Source organism: Cervus elaphus, chromosome 5 (genome assembly GCF_910594005.1).
Source record: "Cervus elaphus chromosome 5, mCerEla1.1, whole genome shotgun sequence".
NCBI classification, from domain to species: Eukaryota; Metazoa; Chordata; class Mammalia; order Artiodactyla; family Cervidae; genus Cervus; species Cervus elaphus.
This window is the reverse complement of record NC_057819.1, coordinates 2,133,122-2,150,102: the sequence shown is the minus strand read 5'-3', so window position 1 is coordinate 2,150,102 and position 16,981 is coordinate 2,133,122. Positions and strand designations below refer to the sequence as shown.

General features: G+C 52.8%; 2 protein-coding genes, 1 pseudogene and 2 gene segments (V, D, J or C); 4 read left to right on the top strand and 1 right to left on the bottom strand.

Moving 5' to 3' along the window:
• The window catches only part of LOC122693629, a 463,707-nt gene that overhangs the window by 363,554 nt on the left and 83,172 nt on the right, over positions 1-16,981 (top strand).
• The window catches only part of LOC122693636, a 209,797-nt gene that overhangs the window by 111,388 nt on the left and 81,428 nt on the right, over positions 1-16,981 (top strand).
• LOC122693633 overlaps positions 1-16,981 on the top strand; it is a 415,920-nt pseudogene that overhangs the window by 322,118 nt on the left and 76,821 nt on the right. The gene's annotated exons all lie outside the window — the stretch shown is intronic.
• The window catches only part of LOC122693634 (immunoglobulin lambda-1 light chain-like), a 473,571-nt gene that overhangs the window by 385,036 nt on the left and 71,554 nt on the right, over positions 1-16,981 (top strand). The gene's annotated exons all lie outside the window — the stretch shown is intronic.
• Positions 700-14,096, bottom strand: PRAME (PRAME nuclear receptor transcriptional regulator). Of its 3 annotated transcripts, none has more exons than XM_043901235.1 (6): positions 14,022-14,096; positions 12,308-12,415; positions 5,283-5,349; positions 3,651-3,970; positions 2,744-3,352; positions 700-1,566 (listed from the first exon to the last, which is right to left on the bottom strand). In XM_043901235.1, the coding sequence occupies exons 3-6, from the start codon at positions 5,316-5,318 to the stop codon at positions 990-992; spliced, it is 1,542 nt and encodes a 513-aa protein (XP_043757170.1). In that variant the 5' UTR covers positions 5,319-5,349; positions 12,308-12,415; positions 14,022-14,096; the 3' UTR covers positions 700-989. The 3 variants fall into 3 exon arrangements, with proteins under 3 accessions (XP_043757170.1, XP_043757167.1, XP_043757168.1); XM_043901232.1 differs by lacking the exon at positions 14,022-14,096 and adding an exon at positions 12,970-13,087; XM_043901233.1 differs by lacking the exon at positions 14,022-14,096 and adding an exon at positions 12,970-13,017 and having other exon boundaries at positions 12,308-12,436.

Below are 16,981 nucleotides of genomic sequence, written 5' to 3'. Positions count from 1 at the left end.
TTCCATGGGCAGTGAAGCCTGACAAGGCTATAGTCCATGGGGTCCCAGAGAGTCAGATACAGCTGAGCAGTGGGAACGTGGGCACAGCCTGGTGGGTCCGAGGCTCCAGATGGCCTCCATGCGCAGAGAAGCCTGGCAGGCTACAGTCCATGGGGTCCCAGAGTCAGATATGACTAAGAAGTGGGAAGGTGGGCATGGGCTGGTGGGTCCCAGAGGCTCCAGATGGTCCACTGGTGAATATCCCCCAGGACTCCGGACCCGACTTTGCACAGTGAACCCGTCTTGGCACTGCCCAGGGTCCGAGATGGAGGCTTTGCATTTGCTGGATACACTGGGGAAAATGCTCGAGTCCAGGGCCTGAGTTGGGTTAGCAGCGAGGGTCCCTTGGAAGAAGGTTCCCTCCAGCGGTGCTCACTCCTGGACACTTAGTTCGTTCCAGGCCCTGAGGACACACCTTGTGTATGATGACAGATTGAACAGCCTCAGAAGTAAGTGAGGAGGTGGATGCCCTGGAAATGAGAGCCACAGGGAGTGGGTAAGAAATGGTGCCCTGAACTCCTGTAACCGATCCTTGTCCATCAGAGAGCATCTAGGCCCCACTCACGCTCAGGCCCTTTTATTAACCACTAACAGGAGAGTCATGAGTTTAAAGGGGAGAATCATGGTCAGAGATCACAGAGAACACCAAATGACTGACACTGAAGTTCCCTTTATTTCTTTGTAACAATCCAACACAGGGGTAATGACCCCTTCAACCTCCCAAGCCCAAATTCCCCCTCCAAAATTCAGATTCACACTTCTAACTTTGTAGGAACACATCTCTCCCCACATCCCACCAACCCCTCCCCACTGCCCACTCTAAATCACCCTTCCTTTTCCCGCATGCCCTGAACTGTCTGAAACCGTGGTTTGTGCTCCTTCCAGAGGCACTGAGGTCTGGGTGGCAGTCTCCCAGTGCCGGGGACGAAGCCTGCAACTCGTGAGCGGGGCTAGGCGGGCATGCAGCAGGGGCAGAGGAGGGGCTCAGGGTCGTAGAAGGTCCGGTCGCCGCAGTGCGGACAGGGGTTGGCGCTGAACCAGACCATGCCGGGCCGCCCCGACTCGCAGAGCAGCTGCCTGAGGCGGGCGTGCAGCTGGGCCAGGCGGCCCAGGTGCAGGGTGCCGCGCACATCCTCGTAGCTCTCCAGGGGCGCGGGGTAGAGCACGTGGCTGAGCCTGCTCAGCCCCACGGTGTGCTGCAACAGGCTCTCCAGCACGGCCATGGAGATGGGGTTGCCACAGAAGCTGAAGGTGGTGAGCTGGGAGCAGCGGCTCAAGGAGGGCAGGAGGGCGCTGAGCTGGGAGTCCATGATGCCGCACTCGTCCAGGTCCAGGTCCTGCAGGGTGGCCGAGGTCCTCTCGATCAGGACCTGCAGGGGCTCCAAGTTGAGGCTGGTCAGACTGACCCCGCTGAGGCCCAGGTCCTTCAGCAGGCTGACGCTCGGGCACTGCGACAGGTACTTCAGGTCCGAGTCTGAAATCAGGCAGTTGGTGATCGACAGGGTCTCCAGCGGGGTCTTCAGGCACCTGGGGAGAGACAGGGCAGTCAGTCCCAGGGACGGAGGTGGCGGGCGGAGGGACGTGGGGCGGAGAGGCCTGTTTCACCGGAACACAGGGTATCTCTCTGGCTTGGAGCTGGCCTCCCACCTTCTTGACAAGAAGGCAGGGGGTCTTCCCAGGGGGAAGGATGATGAACTATTTTCAATGTGGGAAACAAACAGTAAACAAATGTTATTCGCCTATTTCAGCTTACTAGTATTTGGTTAGCAGGAATTAAGATGTTTTTATAGAACACAACTAGTTGAATTCAACAGCAGGCTGGATGCAGTGGACATGGGCCGGTGGATCCCAGCAGTTACAGATGATCCCTGGGTGAATATCCCCCAGATATTCGGAGGCCACAAACCGTCCATCACCACCTACAATTCTTTTTTTTTTCTTTCTTTCTTTCTTCTGGTTGCTCAGTACACATTCATTCCTAATGCTTGGAGTCTGCAGCTGCCAAAAAGGCAATCAATCCAACTCATTCATACAAACAGACTAGGCTGAATCCTCTCAGCTTTCATCACTGTATTCAAGGCAGAGCAATAACCCGTTACTGAGGATATCCTATGTATTCATAAGTCTTAGAGAAAATAATAATTGTAATTTGAACTTAGAAGAGATTGGAGTCACTTCAACAATGATACTCATTTGACTTTTTCTCTTCTCTGGACTGCTTAGGAGCCACAATTTTCCCCTCCTGATCCCTCCCTGTCATCTCCAGAATCACCCACTTCCCACAGCTCACCTGGAGCCTAAAACAGCTCAGGACAGAAGCAGCAGATGGGAGGGAGAGACAGAGCTTCGGACTTCAAACCTCACACCTGATGGGCCAATGTCCTTCACGCTTAGTTATGTGTCATCATCTCAGCTGAGACATCACTCTCTTGGGAAGAACTCCCAAGGGCATCTCACCTGGCCCCCACGATGCGGACTCCCAGCAAGAAGTCCCCTTTGATGGCATCTAACCTAGGCCACGCCTCTGACCCTAACCAGGGAGGTGACGTGACAAGACGCCCGGGGACAGAGCGGCGCCATTGTGAGGACTTCTGAGTGGCCCATGCACCCTGGCAATGTCCCCAGAGGGCACAGAGCAGACGCCCCGGGGGTAACGAAACGAGAGTGGCCCGCTCTGGTCTGCGGAGCTGGCGCCATGCCTCACCTGAGCACCTGATGCAGGCGGCCCTCGAGGAAGGAGATGGAGTCCAGGTAGAGCTCCTGCAGGTGGGGCAGGTTCAGGAACTGGGCGGTAAGCTGGCCGACGCAGTGCTCCTCCTGGTCGGCGGTGGTGTGCGGCAACACGTGGATGTTTGAGAGCAGCAGCCGACGCAGGCTGCCCATGCGGCCCAGCTGCAGCACGAACCTGCCCAGCGTGGCCAGCTTCCAGGTGCAGTTCACCTCCAGGTCCTGGACGGAGTCCAGCTGCACCGCCCTCAGGACCCTCCTGACGCTCTGCACGGGCATGGCGAAGACGCGCAGCTTCTGGCAGCGCAGGCGCAGCAGGCCCCTCCTCTGCTTGGCCTTCTTCAGCAGGCAGCTGAGGGTCTCATCCAGCGTGTCATCCTTGAGGCACAGGTCGACCAGCACCTCCACGGGGGCCCGCGCCGGCTTCAGCCCCGCCATCGAACCCTCCACTCTGCGCCTCTTCTGCATGGGCTCGGCCGGCTCGGGCTCCAGCAGTGAGCACATGCTGGCCTTGATGCCGGACCACACGATCCAGAAGTCCTGGTGCGCGTTGCGGCGCAAGTCCAGCACCTGCAGCTTCCACCGCCTGCGGGGCCGCGGGGGACACGCTGAGCCGTGCAGAGGCCAACGGGCACCAGGACCCCGCGAGGGCTCTGCACTCCACACCCCAGCGGCTCCTCCGGCTTCTGGGCCCGCCTTGGTCCCCACTTTAAGGGACACCGGTGGGGGGGGGGGGGGTTGGGCCCACAGGCCTTTTGTCCCCTCTTCCCCTCAACCAGTCCTGTACACCCGAACGCCTGTTCCCAGGTGACCCCGCACCCTCCCGCTCTGGCTGCATCTTGCTGACACCCCCAGGCCCCACCAGTCTGCCAGGTCGACCTTACCTGGGGCGGACCTCCTGAGCAAGCAGGACGTCCAGGCCGTCAAGTGCAGCCTGGAAGGTCTCCAAATGAGGCTGGTGGTCCTTCATCAGGGCCCCCAGCGGGAGGCAGGGGAAGGGCCAGGCCCGCACCATCGCCTTCACGACCTGGGTGTGCCTCCCGGCAAAGGCCGCCGTAAACAGCGGTGGGAAGAGCTCGATGGGCAGCTCCTCCAGGGCCGCGATGGCCAACGCCTCATTCTGCAGCAGGCTCTGGCCGGCCAGCTCCAGGAGTTGGGGTGGGGCCCAGACGCCCATCCTGAAGAATCTACTCTGGAATGAGTCCTGGGGGGATGTCAGAGAGCAAGGGGGGGGGGGGGTCCTTCTCCAGCCAAGGACCCAGGAGACCCTGCTGTCCCTCCACCTTCAGGGAACCCAAGGCAGGGTCAGATACATCCTCTGGCCACAAAGTCACAGCTTTGGCCCCACTGGCACCAGGACAAGCATCTCTCCAGGCAGCAACAAGGAGACAAGGTGACCTGTTGCCCCATCCCATATCTACTGGCTGCTGCATTTAATCCCAGCCCTGCTGGCCAGTGGATACCTAGGAGTCTTGACAGCTGACCCCACTCTCTTCACAGAAAGCTTCTGATTATTACTCAAGGGCTGAAAACAGGAATAAGGAGTTTAGCCCAACACAGCCTGTCTCTAAACTCCAACCAATAACTCACACAATGGGTGCTGTTACGCCACTTAATAAAAAGACATACCTTTCACTGTGTGTCTCTTCTACAAATGTTTTCACCACTCAGTTCAGTAGAGCAAAGCGCTCACATTCAGAACAAAGCCTCCACTCTTTAAAATATTCTACAGATTTTTTTTTTGTATTCCATGGAATTAAAAAAGCTTTTAGTTTTTAAGACAAAAAGAAACCCCCAAAACCCTTTAAACTAGTAAAATCACAAAACTATAAATTGATATGAACTATAATCACTGGTCACAAACTAAAATGTAAAATGTCACCCAAAAATCCCTAATTAGACGTCTTTCATTAAATCAATTCCAGGAACTTCCCTGGCAGTTCAGTGAGGAGGACTCTGTGCTTTCACTGCAGGGGCACGAGTTCTATCCCCATCCGGGAACTAAGACCCCAGATGCTGTTGCGTGTGGCCCCATCCCCTCATTCTCACCCCATCCTACCCCATCCCCCTCGCCCACCCCCCTGCCAAATTCTATTTGGTTAAGAAATATTTTAACAGTCTGTACAAGTGGCGAAAATCAGAGAAGAAACCAAACTGTCTGGGATAAAGGCAAAACTGCATGTAGAGGCAAAAGCAAAGCGTGCAACTGCCAACGTGAATGGAAAGGCAAAGAACATTCTCTACAGGATCGTGGCCTGTCCCAAGACGACCCCAGCAGGGGCAGCTGTCAGAGCCCGAGGCTCCAGCATGGAGCAGTGTGCTCAGGCCTGAGTCCCGCTTCTCCTTCCAGGACACACTTTTCAGATTCTGGCAGAAATTTCCATTTCCGGCTAAAGTGCTCTCTTCCTACTGATCACCATCCAGCTAAGGCTGAGTGGGTTTTGTACTTTCTCACGACATACAACTGTTGGGATCCTATGTCTGTTCACAAAAGCAAAATATGAAAGAAAACCAACCTGAAGGCACATTCGTTGGGGGAGTTTGGGCCACATCAAAATCACCCCAATGTTCACGTTCAGACAGCTTTGTGAGGATGGTGGCGTCACCCCAGAAGAAAAAGAAACAAAGTGAGATTCCAGAGTATCACACTGTCACTTACACATTACCCCAGACAGGGAAACACGTGCCTGTCTCTCCGAGCCCTCTCTGCCTCTTCCTGTGCTTGGCATTCACGGGGGAACAGACGGGTAATGCAGGGATGGGAGGGTCCTCCAGATTTTGAGGGTCCAGGCTTCCCTGGAACTGGTCAGGTCAAAATGACACCTAGGAGCTGGCCACGAGAACAGCGGGACCAGACATTGGTAATGAAACCAAGGAAAGTACCCAAGACAAGTGTGTTTTGTTTGGAAGAATTCAAAGATTTTTCTTAGGATAGGCTTGAGAAATTGCCAGCAGAGGGAGTGGCTAAGAAGGGACCAGGTGGATCCCTTAAACCCAAGGCAAAATCAAGATCCAGCTTCCTCCCTCCCTGGAGGCAAAGGGCATTTCCTCCCTGAAGCTAGACTAAATTTAGGAATGTGGGTTGGGAGAGGATGAACTCTTTTGGCTGGCCAAACCTGGGACACGCCTTGTTCAGCCTGAAAGCCACTGAGGGGTTAGGGCCGTGGGCTCTCCTGAAGGAAAATCAACGTGGGCCAAGGACACAAATCTGTGTCAGCAAACCAGAGGCTCAGGTGTCCCGCTGCACATCCCGGGCTGGGCTCTGTCCAGCGACTTGTACCCGCACCATGACCTTCAAAGGATCCTTCCCAAGTGAAGCTGGGTCACCTGACGTTCCCTCAGGGCCACTGAACAGGTAATGCAAAGCGCCTTCAAAACCCCCCACGCCCACTCCTCTCCCTCCCCTAAGGCTCTCACTTAAACAGATTCTGATGGGAGCTCAACTCTAAGCCCACAAATACAATTCAGTTTTTCCTTTGCGCCGCATTAAGCACAGGTAGCAACACGGACTTTCTCCCTGGGGAGGTGCAAAGCCTGCATCAAAAGGTCTGGGGTGAAGCTCCTGCTGGGCTGGCTGACACGGTGGTTCTGCTGTGGTCTCAGAACACAGATGGACGGAACCTCTCCACCCCCGGCATTGTGACGCCCCAACAGTTCTTCTATTTGGAGGGTGAGAAGGTGGCCTTCCCTGAAGGATACTCTACAGTTTGGTAACTTCCCAGAGATGGCATTCACCAAATTCCTACCATCCCCATCAGCAGCCAGCACTGTGGGTGTCCCTTAAGGAGAACCCTAAAATAGGGCTAAACTGGAAGATGCCCTGTGGGCATTTTAACTTCCGGCAATCACCTTGACCAATCAGCTGCAGGAGCTCAAGATTCGCAACAAAGATAACCATCAAGTCCCTGATTAAGAACAGCCAAAATGACACTGGCACTTTTCAGCAGTACCTCAGAAAACTTTCAGAGAGAAGTCGAAGTTCACCCCTGGTTTCCTTTTCAGCCTGGTGAGCCTGAGACTCAGCCAAGGGAGGATGCTGTCATGCTCCACGAAGGAGTAACCGGAAAACCCACTTGGGCAAAGATGGATGGATGGATGGACAGATCTGCCCCACTGAACATTAGGAAGAGCTAGCTGACTTCACAGGGACTTGGGGAAACAGGAAACAGCAGAGGTCTAAGTTTGGGATGTTTCCATGGGAACTCAGCATCCAGGAGATCTAAGGATGCAGGAGGGACCACTGTCTTCAAATGATCTGAAAACAGGAAGTATAAGCCAAAAAGTCTTTCCAAGTGAGGCAGGGGACCGCTCTGTCCACCTCCAGCTCCACAGACTGTGTGTAGGGGACTCACTGGACACAGCAGCACTAGGGGCTCATCTGCATGAAGAGGTGTTCTTCCTGCCCAGTGTCAGGTCTGGCCCAGGACGACTCCCAGGACCCAGGTGTGAGTCCATCTGGGGGACATTTCTACCTGTTTTTGTGTTGCACAGGCTGGTGCAGCCTCCGAGCTCGTTTCGGGGTGGGAAGAGCTCATCCCTCTCTAGTTGCAGAATTCCTTCTGTGACTACAAAGCATCTGCTCCCCAGGGCCTTCCTGGGGTCTTTAGAATGCATCTGTGCCCAAAGAGGCACTAGAAATGATGGAAGATGACCCTTCCTGGCTTTTGGAAGAAGACCACAGCCTGGCTGGTCCTCAGAGGCCCCAGGCTGACAAGCCTTGGGGACCTGGCCGATGGTGGCTCTCCAGACCCATCCTCCAGCAGACAAGATCCCACCTGGAGTTCCAGTATGTCTGTTCTCCCTCCACTCTGGAGTCAGATGTCTTTACCCTGGAATATTCTGCCCTCTGGGTCTTTTGAAAAAGGTCTCTCCGAGCCCTCTCTGCCTCTTCCTGTGCTTGGCAAGACAGAGTCAATGACATCTAGACCTAAACAAAAGAGGCTCCCTCCTTCTTCCTCCCGAGTGAAGGCTTGCCAGATGTCCAGATCACCCTAACTCTAGCCAGTTACTCCTGAGGGTGGGGCTTCTAGAGGCAAAGCAGCAGTAGGGTGGAGTGGGGGAGCGGGGCGGTGGGAGGTTGAGGGTCCGCTCCAGGCAGGTAGGACTGGGCAGGGGGTAGCCCAGAACAAGGGGGAGGGAGGAAACGACAGCAGGACTAGGGGCCTGGTCTCCTGGCTCTTAGAGCTGCGTCTCATTTGCAGGAGTGGTGGAGGGATCACTGAGGGCGCTGCAGCCTGCACTCGGGGGCTGGGAGTGTCCCCGGTGCCAGGGTCAGAATAATAGAACAGAACAGTTAGCTCTATACTCCATCAGGGAACTGCAGATAGAGAAGAAACTTAACAGGGTTTTGGGAGACCACAATAAGACTAATGACACTCTAGAAAGTAATGGGAAAATTCTGAAACATGTAGGCTTGCTCGATTCATAAAGCAAAACAAGTCGTCTAACATCAAAGCCAGGTAGGCTTGCTTAAATCAAGCTAACTTGCTTAGCAACAAAACCATGCAGCAGAAGCATGAAACATGGCCCCAAACAATAAAACAGTGGTGGCATGAGACTTACATTCTGCCTCGTGAGCTCAGTGAGTTAATAGCCCCCAAAACATGCTCTTTGGCCCCTAAGGCATGTTCTTTCCACAATGCCCCCCAAACAATAGTAGAAAACAAGACCTACAACCTGCCCAGCGGTGTCATCAAGTTAATGACCCCCAAAACAGGCTCTGTGCATACAAAATACAATCACTTATGGAAAGGTGACTTTTCAAAATCAAAGACCTGCATTGTACTGAGACCTAAAAATATCTTTCCCAAGTAATATGACAGGGAAGTCTAGTGTGCTGCAGTCCACGGGGTCGCAGAGTCGGATACGACTGAGCAACTCAACTGAACTATGACAGTCCTAGCCTGACCATATAGAGCGGGACAAGTAAACTTCCCTGCCCTACCCCGGGGGAGGCACTGATGACGGAAACGTGATGTCTACTCAAGAAAAAGATCTTTCCCCCTCCCCTCTTCCTCTGATTATGAAACTGTAACTCACTGAGCACTGAGGGCAGCATGCGCCTGTGAACCTTACAAGTGTCCTACTCTAACACATCACTTCTTTTCCATCACTTACAAGTGTCATACTCTAACACATCACTTCTTTTCCATCACTTTGCTTCTCACCTCATTTCTTTCTAGTATTAAGTATTAGTCGCTCAGGCGTGTCTGACTTTTTGAGACCCCAAGACTGTAGCCCACCAGGCTCCTCTATCCATGGGATTCTCTAGGCAAAAATACCGGGGTGGGTTGCCATTCCCGACTCCAGGGGACCTTCCTAACTGTACATAAAGGAGACTTCATTAATATGCAGTAGAGGATACCCCCAGTTAAACTTTATAGAAAACTGCCTCTTGAGTCTTTAAATTCCATACCAACTCTATACCTCTGCTTGGCCGATTATTTAGGTTTTAAGGTGAACGACCTGGGGCTATTTGCTCCATCATGAGACATAAAGGACTGTGGTGCCAAAGCTCTTTGGAGCCCTGGAAACAACAACGAATGGCTTCACAGGGTCCGACTCTGTTCTTCTCTGCCTAGGGGAGATGCCAGTGGCTGCCCCCGCTTCCTAACTCCACAGGCAAACGGAGGGAGCCCGAGACTGGACACACAGATGCGAGCGGTTCAGAGGGGAGTGGGTGGGGGCAGCCTGGGGGAGGCATTTCTAATATTTACCAAGTGGCTGGGGGGCATCATTCTGGGTGACGGGGAGGCACACCTCGTGAAACTGTCATGCTCATCTTCTAGTTAGAAGTATGTGTGAGGGAGGTGACATACAACGTAAGTATAACTAACACTGTTTTATGTTAGGTGACATACAACACAAGTATAACTAATGCTGTTTTATGTTAGATATAAAAGTTAATACAGTAAACCCCAAGAGTTCTCATCAAAACAAAAATACTTTTTTCTATTTAATTTTGTATCCATATGAAATGATGTTCAGTAGACTAACTGCGCTCATCACTGCAGGATGGATGTAAATGGACTCATGATGCTGAACCCCTTAAACTTACACAGGGCTATATGTGAATTCTATTAATATCTCAGTAAGACTGAAGAGAAAAAAAAAAAGTCATGATCTTCCACTCAGGGTGTCTGAACAAACGAAAAGCAAGCAAGCGTCAAAAATAATGACAGGCAAACCTGATCTGTACGGTGGAGCAGGGCCACCAGGGTGACCACTCATGCTGAAACTGCAAAGCCAACCTTCATAATCTTAGGCACAATTATGATATTTTCCCACAGCGATTACATATTTTTTTTAAGTTAAGAACCCTGTTACACTAACTGTTGTAAATGTTTGTTGTTCAGTTTACTCAGTCCTGTCTGACTCTTTGAGACTCCATGAACCTTAGCACATCAGGATTCCCTGTCCTTCACTGTCTCCCAGAGTTTGCTCAAACTCATGTCTATTGAGTCAGCGATGCCATCCATCCATTTCGTCCTCTGTCATCCCCTTCTCCTCCTGTCTTCCATCTTTCCCAGCATCAGAGTCTTTTCCAATGAGTCAGCTCTTTGGCCACATCAGGTGGCCAAAGTTTTGGAGCTTCAGCTTCAACATCAGCCCTTCCAATAATATTCAGGGTTGATTTCCTTTAGGACTGACTGGTTGTAAATGTTTAGAGAAACGAAAACAGTAAAGCTATTTTTTTTTTAGTACTCTGTGATCTTAAGCATTGAGAATTAAAGTGTTTCATTTCTTTGCAAAAAAGTCAGCCAGGAGTCCTTTCAACTCTGCTCCCTTTATTCTCAGCACGTAACTTTCAACTGGAGGTGAGGATCTTTCCTATGCACAACCTGGCCAACTGCCACCCTACTTCCTAAGCCTGGATCTGCTTCCAACATCTCATTCTTTGTGCTTTCAGGCCTGATACTATCTCCAAGTTTCTTTATCACTACCAAGTGAAGTAATATTTGCTGGCATCATTGCCTCTGAGACATCTTCATTTCTTCTGTCACAAACACACTCTTTATTCAAGTTTTTCCAGGGGATGGGGAATGAGAGCCTGAAGCTGGATTCTGAATCAAAATGACAATACCTGGTATTTGGCAGAATTTAAATCACCAAGTGTTTCACTTTCTGCATCTCAGCTTCTTCAAAAACTGAAACATCGTCAGCAGGGGCCTTTTCACAGGCAGGGCTGGGGCTCAGGAGAGTGTCACAGAGGGGCCACGGAGAGTCACAGGGCAGCGGCGCCTCTGGCCAGGTCCGGGGCTCCCCAAGCCATCCCTGGGCCAGTCTGGTCAGGCGGTGTGCCCAGGCAAGTCTCTGAGGACTGGAATACCCGACTCTGTGTGCGGGCAGCGAAATGGCTGGGACTACTAGAGCACAGAACAGGAGCCTCCGTTCAGAGGACATCACCCACCACAGTCTAGGGACTCAGCAGGTCTGTGGGTACTGCCAGGTCATCCAGGAGGATGGGGCAACAGTGCAACATTCAGGGAGAAATCCAGAAAGGCCTAGATTTACACCTTACCTCAGCTCAACAGCTGTCCTCCAAGGGCTCAGGCTCAGGCCATCTCCCAGGAGGAAACCTCCCAGTATTGCCTGCCCTCCTCAGGGTCAAGTAGGCAGATTTTCTGATGGGGTGTCACCGGCAGGATCTGGGGAGCAGCTGTGCAGAGGCCCCTCCCACAGGTGAGGCAGGAGATATGAAGGGTGTCGGGACCCTGGTCCAATGCCGTGACTGCAGAAGCAGCGCTCTGGGACTCTCTGCCGTGGCCTGGGCTCTGATCACACTCTGCACAGGAAGGGGACTGGCTGGCAGCCCCAGGCTGACCCTTTTCTCCCTCTGCCCTGAACTCCCCTGGATTCATGACCTTGACCTCTCCTCTTTGCACATCTTCCTCCTGTCAGGGTCCTGGCCCCAGTCTGTCCTGACACAGACACTCAAGAGTCTGCAGCTCTGGGACAGAGGGTCCACACATTCTGCTCCGGAGACAGCACTGATACTGGGGGGTTACAGCCAGCTGTGCGGGGATCAGCAGGGCCCAAGGGCTGCCCAGCACCCCCAGTGCATAACCCCAGTCGTCCTTGCCCTTGGGGTCCCTCACTATTCTCCATTCCATGTCTTGCCACACGACCTCCCTGGCCTCCTCCACCTGCAGCTGGAGGACTCACTCCGTTGCCTGAGTGCTTTCTTTCCAGGAGCACCTCACTCCCAGGGGTCCCACACTTAGGGAGAGCAAAACCTCCCTGGGCTCACCACCCAGCCCTTGTCCAATACCACACAGGGGTCGAGTGTCTAGGGTGTGAAACCAGCCTCTCAAGCACAGGTTCTGAACCTAACCGTGGCTTCGGGAATGGGTCCCCAACACACTGCAGCTGCCTCTTCTAAGACAGCAGTAGGACCAAAGCTCTCTTAGGAAAATAACTAGGAAAACTAAAGGGTGCTCATCCTCCTCCTTCCCTGCAGGCCTGAGGCCGCAGACGCTACCCAGCTCCATGATGATCAGCACAGAGGGGGCACCAGAGGTGGCGAAGGGGACCAGCTTACCTGAAGATGACTTCCACCCGCACTGGTTCAGCTTACAATGGCCTCAGGTCTTCAAACACCTGGATTCCCTGGTCTCCTATCCTCTCAGTCACCCGTGTCCACCCAAGCCTGAGAGCAAGAACCAAAATGCTCCAAAAACAAGAAGACAGTGTGTTAAGACGTATATTTACAAAGCCGGAAGGCAAACTGAAAACTGGAGAACCAACCCCGCCATGTGAGTGCGAGTCTCCTCTTATCTCCAAATCTGAGCAATTTCTCAACGGCTGGACCAGCGGACAATCGAAGCACCGAGCTGGTGCTCGGGTCAAAGGGCCCTTCCTCTAAGGACACTGACTACCGTCCCACAGCCCCATTTCTGTCCCTTTCTCGGCCCTCCACGCCCTGGCACCTCCAGAGGGGACCACACGTCCAGTGCCAAGCGGCAGCCGACCCTGGTTCGCTGGATTATTGCGTCCACTGCGTGGCTCCACGGCCTCTTTCCGGAAGCACGTGGCCCCGGCTGGCTCAAGGCCGGCTCCTTAACCGCTTCGGCCTTCACTCCAGCCCCCAAGCCTGTTAACTCGCTTTCGGGCGACAAATAGAACTGGGGGTCCGTGGGGCGAACGAGAGACTAGTTCAAGGTCACCCCGCGGGAAAGCGGGGGACCCAAGGCTGGAACTTACGGTTTGTACGGCCGCGCCTCGCCTCGTGGTCCGCGCTGAACGCTGAGGCGAGAGACGCAGTGACTCAGCAGCTACGTGCCCGGAAACCACATAACCCGACCAATCCCAGCTTCTCTTTCCTCCCGGAGCAAATCTCACGAGATCTTGGGATCGTGAGTGGGGTCTCCCAGGGAGTCCAGCAGGGGCGTATTTTACGAGGCACGGAGGGAGGGGGAGGGGTGGCGCCTGTGGCCACGCCCCCAGGCTGGCGAGGCGGGGGAGGGGGGCGCTGAGGGTGCGTAGGGTGTGGCTGGGCCGGGGTGGGGCGGGTAGGGTGTGGGAAGGGGGAAGAGTGGCCTGGGGGCAATAGGCCTGGAACGGGGATGGAGTGTGGGGAATGGGTGAGGTGGGAGTAGGGAGGGTTGGAAGTGGGTGGTGGGAGGGAGGGATAGAGGAAGGGAGGGCTGGGTGAGAGACAAAGGGTGGTGTGAGACGGGGGATGGGAAAAGGTGGGGGGTGGGTAAGATGCCGACAGCGGGGTGCGTTTGGGGTGGAGTGGAAGAGGGATGGGGGACTGGATGGGTGGGGGACGGAGTGAGGCAGGGATAGAGATGAGCACAGGGGGATGGTCAGGATGAGGGGGGAGGGCGTGGGATGGAAGATGGGAGTGGGGGTGACGTGGGAGGAAGGGGCCCCCGAGATCCGGAGGGAGAAGGCGAGGGGTAGAACGCCCCACCTCCAGCCCTCTACCCACTGCACCTCTGTCTGTGCTTCCGAAACCCCTTTACCTCTGTGGAGTGGCAGAGTCTAAGGCCCCCTGAGCAGGGGTTCTCTCCCCGCCCCCACCTTCCTCATAAGGTGTCCCTCCCCTTCGCCATTCCAATGCCCCCACTCTGGACTTTACCACTTATGTGACCCCTGGGTCAGGGGAGACTCCAGTTCAGGGTCGATTAGACTCTCCTCTCTCGAGATCATGCCTCCCACCCCCTCTACTTGAGTCCCCTGCCCTACCCCCCAATTTGGTTTTCAGTTTTTTTCAGAAGCCAAACAATTCCTGCGTGTGGTTTCCTCACCTCTGTCTGATCTCCGAAGGCCCTCGGATGTCCTCAGCTCGAGCTGGTCCTGAGCACAGGCTTCTCTTTCCACCAAAGGTCCCCTTCAGACAAAGTCAGGACGGGGCCTGGACCCAGAAAATGTGGGCAGGACCCTCTGAAGCGGTGCCCCTCAAACCAGGGGAAGTGATGTCTGGGCCTCCAGGGGGCACCAGGTACCTGGAATCCAGGACGATTTTGGTGCCTGCTTCCTCCCAGCCCCTGGAGGGGAGAAGGTCTGGCTTCTGGATAGACGTAAGGGCCAAGTGGCTGAGGATTCTTGCCTGGAGGGGTTACAAGCTAAGCAGAGCCCCACTCATTCATGCTAGCCTGGGGGGCCTCCTTTGGATCCTCACTCAAGCCTGGTAAACACTTGGCATCGTCAGACTATGAGGCTGTGTTTTTCTAAAGGTGGGGTCTGGCGCTGTGTCCTTGTCATCCCAGTGACCCTAAATCTTTAACCACAGGCCATTGGCAGGTCCTGGTGGCTGAGAAGGCAGTAGGGATGGCTGTTTTTCATGTCTCTTCCTGCCATTCCGGCAGACATTCCTGTGCCTGAGCTTAAGATGTCCAGCTATACACATGGATGGATGGGTGGATAGATACATAGGTAAATGCAAATGAGGGCATAGTGTTGATCCCCCTGGACTTGAAATTGTCACCTGAAACAGGGCTGATAAAAACTTGATTTTTTCACCTTTGAACAGGAGGTTCAGCCCTCCCGTCCTTCCTCTCATCCAGACTCATTCAACAAACATTTGTCCTTGAGAGACTGCTGGTGCAATGCTCAAGGAGACACATGCTCATAAATTTTAGGGAGGAAACAGAAAAAAAAAAAAAAAAAACAAGACCACTGTTTCAAAATTGTTACTGATGTTCAGTTGCTCTATTGTGTACAACTCTGCAATCCCATGGACTGCAGCATGCCAGGTTTCCCTGTCCATCACCAACTCCCAGAGCTTGCTCAAACTCATGCCCATTGAGTTGGTGATGCCATCCAACCATCTAGTCCTCTGTAGCCCCTGTCTTCTCCTGCCCTCAACCTTTCCCAGCATCAGGGTTTTTTCCATTGAGTTGGTTCTTTGCATTAGGTGGCCAAAATATTAGAGCATCAGCTTCAGCATCAGTCCTTCCAATGAATAATCAAGGTTGATTATCTTTCAGATTGACTGGTTTTACCTCCTTGCTGTCCAAGGGGTAAACATGACTGTAATTCATTCATTTTATTGCTTCAAGCAGTGCTCACAATGTTTACCTATTCCTGGTGCTAGATTAGGCCTGACATAGACCAAGAGGTGAAAGTTACAGGGATGAAAGTTAAATGTATGCCCTCCTGGGATACACGTAATTCATATTTATGAACATTGTAGGTAAGTGTGTCATTAGAAGATGGTCTAATTGAGAAGATGGTCACTAAAATGATAACACTGGCCATGGTGAAATACTTTTCTATATTTTGGGGAACCACTTCCATCGTACATGGAACAACATGGAAGAACAGTTCAGTTCAGTCACTCAGTCTAGTCTGACTCTTTGTGACCCCATGAACCACAGCACGCCAGGCCTCCCTGTCCATCACCAACTCCCAGAGTCCACCCAAACCCATGTCCATTGAGTCGGTGATGCCATCCAACCATCTCATCCTCTGTCATCCCTTCTCCCTCTGCCCTCAATCTTTCCCAGCATCAGGGTCTTTTCAAATGAGTCAGGTCTTTGCATCAGGTGGCCAAAGTACTGCAGTTTCAGCTTCAGCATCAGTCCTTCCAATGAACACCCAGGACTGATCTCCTTTAGGATGGACTGGTTGGATCTCCTTGCAGTCCAAGGCACTCTTAAGAGTCTTCTTCAACACCACAGTTCAAAGGTATCAACTCTTTGGCGCTCAGCTTTCTTTATAGTCCAACTCTCGCATCCATACATGACCACTGGAAAAACCATAGCCTTGACTAGACGGACCTTTGTTGACAAAGTAATGTCTCTGCTTTTCAATATGCTGTCTAGGTTGGTCATAACTTTCCTTCCAAGGAGTCAGTGTCTTTTAATTTCATGGCTACAATCACCATCTGCAGTGATTTTGGAGCCCCCCTGTGAGGCTGCCAGGGTTAATACCATGACGGGCGGCCTGGACCTAAGTTTTAGCTTCCCCCGAAATGGTAAGATTCCCTACCCCCATCAGGTAACCTGGAGCCAGCCAATCAATATGCGCCCAGTAAGAACAAAGGGAGAGCTGAAAAGCCCGCGAAAGTCTGTACCGATAGAATTACTTTGCAAACATGTAACCAATCCGCTTAAGCCAGCTACTAACCGCTTTTGCATATCTTATAGATTTGTGTACCAAGCTTGAGCTCGGCGCTTTCTGACCCTGCACCACTGTGATGTTTGTGGCAGAAAGCCCTGGCTCGAGACAGTAATAAACTTCCCTTTTTGCGAGTTGCATTGTCTTGGAAGCCTTCTCTCTTCCCGCTCGGGGATTCGGACATCGGGCATAACACCCCCAAAATAAAGTGTGTCACTGTTTCCATTTCTTCCCCATCTATGTCCCGTGAAGTGATGGGACTGGATGCCATGATCTTAGTTTTCTGAATATTGGGCTTTAAGCCAACTTTTTCACTCTCCTCTTTCACTTTCATTAAGAGGTTCTTTAGTTCTTCTTCACTTTCTGCCATAAGGGTCATGTCATCTGCATATCTGAGGTTGTTGATATTTCTCCCAGCAATCTTGATTCCAGCTTCTGCTTCCTCCAGCCCAGCGTTTCTCATGATGTACTCTGCACATAAGTTAAAAAAGCAGGGTGACAATATATAGCCTTGACGTACTCCTTTTCCTATTTGGAACCAGTCTGTTGTTCCATGTCCAGTTCTAACTGTTGCTTCCTGACCTGCATACAGGTTTCTCAAGAGGCAGGTCAGGTGGTCTGGTATGCCCATCTCTTTCAGAATTTT